At 43.4% G+C, this 8,646-nt stretch overlaps 1 protein-coding gene across 1 annotated transcript in view; it reads right to left on the bottom strand.

Annotated features, from left to right (window-relative positions):
• Nucleotides 1-322: 322 nt before the first annotated feature.
• LOC103364859 (tetratricopeptide repeat protein 39C-like) overlaps nucleotides 323-8,646 on the bottom strand; it is a 17,947-nt gene continuing 9,623 nt past the window's right edge. The window contains exons 2-14 of the mRNA XM_008292134.1: nucleotides 7,424-7,472; nucleotides 5,113-5,241; nucleotides 4,818-4,932; nucleotides 4,319-4,715; nucleotides 3,706-3,874; nucleotides 3,496-3,589; nucleotides 3,306-3,413; nucleotides 3,122-3,231; nucleotides 2,921-3,044; nucleotides 2,740-2,837; nucleotides 2,474-2,578; nucleotides 2,328-2,366; nucleotides 323-1,064 (exon numbers count right to left, since the gene is read on the bottom strand). Of these exons, the coding sequence (XP_008290356.1) occupies nucleotides 975-1,064; nucleotides 2,328-2,366; nucleotides 2,474-2,578; nucleotides 2,740-2,837; nucleotides 2,921-3,044; nucleotides 3,122-3,231; nucleotides 3,306-3,413; nucleotides 3,496-3,589; nucleotides 3,706-3,874; nucleotides 4,319-4,715; nucleotides 4,818-4,932; nucleotides 5,113-5,241; nucleotides 7,424-7,472 (1,627 nt within the window). The 3' untranslated portion in view covers nucleotides 323-974. The remainder of the gene's footprint in view (nucleotides 1,065-2,327; nucleotides 2,367-2,473; nucleotides 2,579-2,739; nucleotides 2,838-2,920; nucleotides 3,045-3,121; nucleotides 3,232-3,305; nucleotides 3,414-3,495; nucleotides 3,590-3,705; nucleotides 3,875-4,318; nucleotides 4,716-4,817; nucleotides 4,933-5,112; nucleotides 5,242-7,423; nucleotides 7,473-8,646) is intronic.

Raw genomic sequence — 8,646 nt, 5'->3', positions numbered from 1 at the left:
TTGAAGCATGTGTGAGGGTCTGTACAAAGCAAAGTATACACAGGTGATCTTACTACTACAACACCCACAAATCATTTCAAAATAAAAGTTTTGTTGCTGAAGTGGCCTATACGTCACAGTCACCTTACACCTGACTCACATTAATGGATCTCCAACAGCTCGTTGTCAAGTTCTGCACAAGTCTGCTAATGAGACGTTAATCTGAGTCAGGTGTTTTGCAGCACAGACACATCTAAAATCTGCAGGACAGCAGCTCACAAGGACCGGAGTTGGAGATCCCTGCCTTACTCAAATACATTACTTAAAACAGAACAAGTCAGTATTCCATTTTAACAGTATTCATTTTTATTATCTTATAACAAATATAAAGTAGAACCAGCTTACAGCAAAGAGCAGCACTGTGCATTTAGGCCACTCAAAAGTGGAACAATGTATGCGCATTTATTAAAACTTGTATGCAAGTTAAAAACAATTCTGCTTTAAAAAAGGGCTTTGCTAAAAAAAAAAAAAAATTACCCATGCCTATGATTAGCAAAGTCTTTACAGCAAAGTCAACAACCAGCAGTGAGCGGTAAGAATATTGTCCTCTCTGAGACATATATTCCCAGTTATTAATTGAATTGCTCTGACAATTCTACTTTATGTGCCTTTACTCAACCTGATCTGACTCGTAGCCGAATCTGAGGAACATCTGTCCCTCAGCAGAAGCAATATGCCCGATACCTTTCAAAATGACATTATAGATTTTTAAAGTACTCAGGTTTAAAACAAACCATGTAAACAACAAAGACCAAATTTGTACTGTTCAGTAGAACCTCTTTCTTCCATGAAACATTTCTGTTCATATTTTAAATGATGCATTGGCTCAAAATATGAAAAATAAATACAAAAAAATCAATCAAAACCAAAACAGTGTACGATTAGTGTGTCTTGTGCATTTTCCTTCCAGCTGCATCTGAGGCGTGGAACAAACTTCACGGCTGGGCTGCAGCTCTCGTGGGGGCGAGAGCTGAATGTATACGAACGTGGAGTCTGTTCTCAAAGTCATAGCCAGCATAGTCCTCCTGCACAGTCCACAAAACAAGACAAAAGCAGTGAATGCAATGAGTGTTTTTTTTTTTGTTTGTTTGTTTGTGCTCCGTCCTCCAGCGAGCTCCGCAGTCGGCACAGACAGATCAATGCACCTGCTGCCCAATCGGGTAACGGCAAACCCATTAAAGAAGCAGACGTCCCACCGGTGGGCTCCTCCTGCTCTCTCTGTCAGACGCTGGTGCATCTGCTCAGTCATGCAGGGATGGCTGTTAGCAAAGAGAGCGAGCTCTGCGCGTTGTCAATGTCAGCTGCCAATCTGCTCACAAAGCCGGCCGAGGCAGCTGCTCCGGACGGCTCCGACGCTGTTCGAGTTAGCGAGGCTGTTTCTAGTGCGCAAAAGAGTGCAGGTGTCACTTTTTTTTGGATTTGAGTTGACGCAAGGTGAGGAAGCCCTTTGGAACTCGGGATGTTTTTACAAAAGGTGTTCAGAGACTACCTTGATATTCTGGAGCAGGCAGCACAGACTAAATCCTGTGGGGTCACACAGTCGCCTTAAATAAACCAAGCAGGCAGTAGGAGGTCTCCAGAACTCCCCTGTTTCATCAACACAATGACACCCAAGAGAGAATCCAAACTCAGGGGTTGCCCCATGACAGCAGTGGCAGGGACCTGGCACAGCATCAACCAGCCAAAAGACAGTGTTTCCAAGGAGAACAGGAATGCCAGAGGTGAGCGTCCCTCTCAACACACATTCCTTTCTCATGGAGTTCTTCTGTTTGTTCAGCAACTCGTTATCTGGTGGTTAAGTCAGGAAAGACAAGCATCTCTCTATCCATAGATGCAGTTATTCAGACCACCTAAATCCAATCTGTGGCCTTGGCTGCAGCTATTCCAGATACCATCTAACCTCCTGCAACTTCAAGGCAAGCCGAGCAACAACCTTTCTGTTAGATCACTGGGTACGCCGTCGCTAAATCAGGCAGCGAGCGTCTTGATCTGTCTGAGAGTGATGAAGCGCAACGAGCACATCTCAAGTCCTTGATCAAAACCTTTGACCGACAGCGGAGATCAGACAAAAATCCAAACACTCAGCTAATTGATCTCGCTGAATTTAATAAGGCGACGTTTTGATCTCAGAGATCTTCGCTGGGCTTTGTCAGGAGAAAACCAATAACCGAGCTTGTTAAAGGACTTCAGCTCATCAAACACACCACCAACCATCATTAAGCAAATGAAGGCGATTATAAAAGTATAACTCTTAATAAATCACAAAGCAATAAAGAAGGCTACTGTACCTTGGCCTGAAGCATTAGCGTCCGTCCCTTCCCTGCAGACTGGGAAAAAAAAAAGAGAGAGAGAGAGAGAATAAACTATTTAAACTGTGACTTTTCCACCAACTCACATGAGACAGTCTGTCTTTATCACACACATAAAAACGTACCTCTGGGGAGTTGAGCAGCACACAGCCCAGCTCATAGCAGGAGTAGGGCTGCACGTAGGAGTTGCTCAGACGACCCACTTCGTCCTTTGCAGCCAGATGGAAATACTGATAAAAGAGAATAAATTCAGTTTTCACACTGAAAAACACCATTAATACCACAATATTAGTGTCGTAAGTACACAGATTAACTGCACATAATTAAGCCCAGGGTATAATACCATGAATAAATATGAAAAACCCGTTTTATTAACTGCACATAAGACTACCTGGATGGCATCTTTGGTATTATGGAGGCATTTGTTTATGGCACCAAGAAGCAGGTTTTTCAGACCTTCACATGAAGCATCATCAATCCCCTGCAAAACTAACAGAGCAGCAGCAAATAAAACAAGATTACAAACAAGTCTGTCAGCTGTGATATAAACGAGATGATTCACAGTGTGGTACCTTGCGTCATTGTCTTCAGCTTGGCAGTACAGCAGTTGGGCAGCGCTTTCCACAGGTAAAGAATCTCAATCACCGAGAGGATGCAGAGTTCTTTGGATAGACTGGGGCTCCTGAGCTTCTCAGCCTGGTAAGAATATGTGCATTGTAACTGCATTTTCCCTCAAAAACGTTCAACTGAGAATCATCTGAATGCACACTCACCTTCTTTGTTGAAAACACCTCGATCTGATTGTTCTTGCGCTTGAAAAGTCTTTGAACATCCTTGAAAGAAGCAATAGCGCCCTCCAGGTCACCTGTGGCTCCTTGGCACGCTACACAACACATAATGTGGATTAGGAGTGAAAACAGACTCGCAAAAACGCCCATTCTTCTGCACTGCGTTTACCTCCTGTCAAATAGGCGTAATAGCACTGGGACCAGCGGGACTCCGTCTTCAGACGCTCAAACGCTCTGTAGGCTTCTCCGTAGTTCAGCTCGATCATGCTGCACCAACCTAAGGAGTTAAACATTCAGAAGTTATGATGCGGACTAGTGCCGAGCACGGCGGTCTGAGAATGTGAGAGCGAAGATAGTACCTATTTCATATAAACACACGTGCTGGATCTCCCTCTGGTCAGAAGCCAGCTCTAAGGCATCGCTGAAGGACGTCAAGGCACTACTGATCTCGCACTAGAAAGGGGAACTTTGTGGTGTGAGTTACAGTGAGACAACATTAAGGTTTCCCTAGTCAGGAGAATAGCTCACATAGCAACCGATAATGAGGCTCATTCTTCTCATGTCCTTACCTCAAGGCGCTGCACTCTGCCTTTAAAAAACATGAAGAGGGAGGAGTTGGGATAGATAGACTCCCTTTGTTGAAGAATTGATTTGGCTTCGATCAGGCCTGCCTGTGTGTCTGTGCCGTCCAGAGCAAAGAAGGGCTGCACTACAGTGTGGTACCACAAGAGGGCCAAGCTGTGAGGGAAGCACAGAGACGGAGATAAGCGGCAATACACAGTGATTTTCCAGTTTATGACACCATCACATGCAAAATCACAGCTAGTGTGTGATGCTTTTTAGGTAACTGTTTGACAAAGTGAGATTAATAGTGTCTGACAGTTCAACGCTCAGTGTGAAAGTGCAGCAGAGAACAGACAGAGAATTTCCACACCCTTGATTTTAATAAAGGAGTTAAGTATTGCTGAGGTGTTCCAGGAATAAAAATGATTCATTATGAAGGCAGGATTGGCAAAAAATATGCTGCAAGAAGTCTGTTATTACAGTGGTTCACAGAGGGACCCGAGAGGATTTTATATACCTCCTGCTTCTTCTTTTCTCTACAAATTCTGCTTTTTTTTCTTTCTTACATTCATGACAACCACAACACAGATACACAAACATACTCACTCACGTACTCACGTAGCTAAAGGGGCCTTCATGTCCTTACTTTCACTGGCGTATGTGAGCGCCGACAGGCCTTGGTGACGATCTCCGGGGAAGCCCAGCAGGTTGACGATCTTCAGTAGGTGCGGCGGCACCATGGAGATACAGAGGTGGAAGAGGCCGTAACCAAAGCTGACTGACCCTTTCAGCCGATCCAGAGCCTCGGGACTGATGCCGTCCGGCCTCTGGGACGGACTCGGCCCTGGTGAGGAGGAGCGACTGTGGTCCGAGGCGCAGGACGGAGATGGAGACGGCATCGGTTGCTGTTCGGAGGCCCTCCTTCTGCTGCCCTCTTGTAGTTGTGTGATATCGCTGTAGCATTTGTTGTACATCTTCCAGGCTTTACGGAGGATCCAGCCTCCTTTGATATATGCTGTTGGGGATTTGAAGCCGAGGTCAGTGAAGCTGGCTCGTACTTAAAAGAACAAATATTCAGTTTTCACAGTGGACCGACACATGCTAAAGGTTCCCTTACATGACAGCTCTTGTTTGATGAAAGACAGAACTGCAAGATAAACCTGGCAGTCTGCAACGATGATCTGCCTCTGGAGTCGGTCCACTGCAGCCACCCCCGACCTCTGAGAGTCCATCTGCCCACGCAAACACAATCCACATTTAGACTGACGACAAACAGGCAGGCTGGGAAGCTTTGGAAGCCAACCTGGACATCACAGTCCAACTAAAAAATTTGTGTTTTCGGGCAAATTGCATTTGTTCTATATATATCGTATGAATTCCACTAAATCAAGTGTTACAAAGAGGTTACTCACACTCCGCTTGATCTTGTTTTTAATGGTTTCAATGACACCAGTGTTTTCGCTCTCGCACAGTCTCTCTGTAGCCTTGAGGTCCTCGAACGCCATCTGCATTTTCTCCTCTTCAAAGGTCATCATTGCGTTCTACGAGGAAGAAAGCGTTCCATTATTTACATGCACACTTCTCTGAACTGAATGCGGATGAGCCAAATCCTAGATTACATTTTGGATTAAAAGTGGAACGCAGCAAAAGAAAATCAAAGTCTTATGTGTCATACAAAAAAACATAGCTATAAGGAATCGTCCAGTTTCTTTCTAAAGGTTTAGAATCTGCTTGTAATGCTCAGTGAACAAGCAAAAACCAGCAGAACCCCAAAAAGAAATGAATGAAATGCAAAAACAGGAAACAAATGTGTGACAGAAGGCAGTCAGTTGCCAGTAAATTAGCTCCATTTATCTATGTGTCCACTCGATATCAACAGGAGTTGGAGAAAAAATTATTCAAAACAGTTCAACAAAACCACAAACTACATCTTCTAAAAACGATCATGCTGCTGAATCATGCAGTTTCAAAAACTACACACTGCCCTTCATTAAGGTTTGAGATTTATCTTTATATCCGACTACATTACATAGCGGGTGAGTGTATGATAGGCCGACATATTAGTCAGTAAAATAACAAAAACTTTAAACTTGTTTTGTGATTCTAATTTTAAAATTAGATTACTTTTCAGTACATAGTAGGGAAGTAAAACCATTAAATGGAAAATGCCATGCCATTTCTTTATTTATTTTGTGTCTACTTTGAGTTTCGCAATACATCATTTCCAAATTTAATCATTAAAGTTCTAATAGCGTTTGTGATCGTTCACTTAACGGAGCATAATTACACGCAGTAAAGTCTATAATTATCCCGGTGGCACACTCCTGGTTCCAACCTTTCACCAGACTAAAGCTGTCAATCTGACAAATTAAACATCGAAACAAGGTCAAAGATCCCCCCGTTAGCTTGACGACCATCACATACTTTATTTTTACTCTCTGTTTGCACACGCTGTGAACTTTGAGTCAGGCAGGTTAGCTTGTTTGGGTGTTTCGCTCTCATTTTTCCCCAAATCCGATTAAAGAACTACAGAAATAGAAAGCAGAACTGTGTGAGGTTACAACGATGCGTCCTTTAACTGCACATCATTCTTTAGGTGCTCCTTTTGAAGGGTCAGCCTCACAGGGGTCACAGCGGTTTTCAGAGTAACACAAGTTTCAGACTCATAAACGGACGCCTTCGATTTCCCTCCTGTTTGTCCCCACGTTTACTCTCTCTGTTGCAACTCGGGCTCCACTCTTGCCAATATCTTTATATAGTATATTCAAAAATCAATATACTTCCCCCTCTAATGAAGACCTCATCATGCAGTCAGCACAGTTAAATATGCTGTCAGGTTCAACTACAATCACTGTCCACTCTGTTCTGTGCGTCTGACCTCTTCGCTGTAATGTGATCTAATGCGGCGGCTCTGCCCTGAATTCACAAAGCTTGTTGTTGTCACTGTTGGAAAGGTAATAATTCTACTTCATGATTGTTACTGAGGTCATAGCGGGCGGTGCTGTTGTACAGTCAGCCTTCATTACACCAGCTGGAGGACAGACAGATTATAGGTACCAATCTAAGCGCCAAAGGTGTGAATGTTCTACGACCACTACGTTGCGTAATCACCAACATCATACTGACAAAACAGAACAAAAAGCTGGAGCTCTCCCTGACAGTGCGAGTCAAAACTGTACTCTATTATCTCTGCACTGGATCACGCTAAATTGTAAAGAGCGTGTCTGATAAAGCGATCCAACAGGGTACGCTGGTTAAATTTGTTTTGAAACGATTACGTAGGTCGAACACTAACCAAAAATAAATGACTAATAATTTAATTTCCTTCCAAGAAAAATCCCACTTCACTTCCAACTCTTGTCTCTACTGAGTTCCAAAGCACCACTTGTGGTTTCTTTGGACAAAAGCGACAGCCAGAGGAATGTTATGTAATGTCATAGCCGAAACAAATATGTGTGAAAATTGGATTAGGAAAAAAAAAAAAAAAAAGACCATATCACTGCACTCCTCAATGCAATGTTCATCAGTCACACGTCTGTTTAAATGCCAGAAGAAGGAAAAACAATGCCGGCTTGGCTCCTTGAAGAAACACAAGGGAAATTCCTTCACTTTCATAATGAAGCTCCTTGCGTTCTATAGTCACTTTTACAGTATTTTTGTGAGCCCTTGGACCACACAGTGAACCAGCAGCTTCCTGTAATGGCATGTGACTTCTCTACTTACCAGAAAACTCACAAAACTGGCCCCGAAACTCATCAAGGGACTGTGGTTTCTGAAACAGAACGATAAAGGAGAGAGAGAAGTGTCAGCGAGGGAGGCAACGGATCGAGATAAAAGAAGTTCACCGGAGGAGCAATGAAAATACGTCAGGCCTGTGTAGGCATCTCACTGTATCACTGTGAAAACATGAACAAGTTGAGGCACAAAGTGGCAGTCAGACAAAAGCAAAGGGATTCGAAAGGAACGCGGTGCTTTGAATAGGTTTACATATCCCTTCATAGTGCTCGTGATTTAACCCTTACATCCTTTTTCGAGTCAAATCGGGTCTGTCTATCTATCTATCTATCTATCTATCTATCTATATTAATATATATATTAATGTCTTGTGTGTTTTTATTCTTTATTCTTCTAATTATTATTGTTGTTTTGGTCTGGAATGGGGCTGCAAGGTGCCGCAGTTGGTAGCACTGTTGCCTCGCAGCAAGAAGGTTGCTGGTTCATGTCCCGATGAGGGCACCGGGATCTTTGCATGTTCTCCCCGTGGGTTCTCTGGCTTCCTCCCACAAGGTCCAAAAACATGTTGAGGTTAACTGGTGATTCTAAATTGTCCGTAGATGTGAATGTGAGTGTGCTTGGTTGTCTGTCTCTAAGTGTAGCCCTGTGATAGACTGGTGACCTGTCCAGGTGTCCCCTACCTTCACCCTAAGTCAGCTGGGATAGACTCCAGCCCCCCATGACCCTGGTGAGGACTAGGCGGTGTATAGATAATGGATGGATGGATGGATGGTCTGAAATGGGTGCTCAACACATCTCCCTGTGTGCTACACTGCATATAATTTTGTTTTTGACACACCACTGCTAACCCTGAACCACAGCAAACTTCAATCCCGCCTGATTTATTTCCACCTTCCCGTTCATGCTGAGAGAATTCAGTTTTCATTCATTCAATCATTTGAAACCTAGAAGTGACCCAAAATACACAAAAATCAAAATATTTCAAACTTTTATACGTCTGTACAGGTGCTACAAATTTGTGCACACTGAGGCTGTTCTGGGTCCAATTGGAGCCGTTGAGATGGATTGTAGATCAAGGAAAACGGTGGTTTTAGGGAATCTTGAAACTGTACCGGTCATGTTTTATGTGTCTAATATAATGTGACATCAGCTATTTATTCATTCTAAATAGATCTGTAGTAACACACTATGAGGGAATCCTTGACAGGAAG

The sequence above is a fragment of the Stegastes partitus genome, unplaced genomic scaffold, assembly GCF_000690725.1.
Source record: "Stegastes partitus isolate 25-593 unplaced genomic scaffold, Stegastes_partitus-1.0.2 Scaffold787, whole genome shotgun sequence".
NCBI classification, from domain to species: Eukaryota; Metazoa; Chordata; class Actinopteri; family Pomacentridae; genus Stegastes; species Stegastes partitus.
The sequence above is the reverse complement of the archived record's forward strand: the minus strand, read 5'-3'. Positions and strand labels throughout refer to the sequence as shown.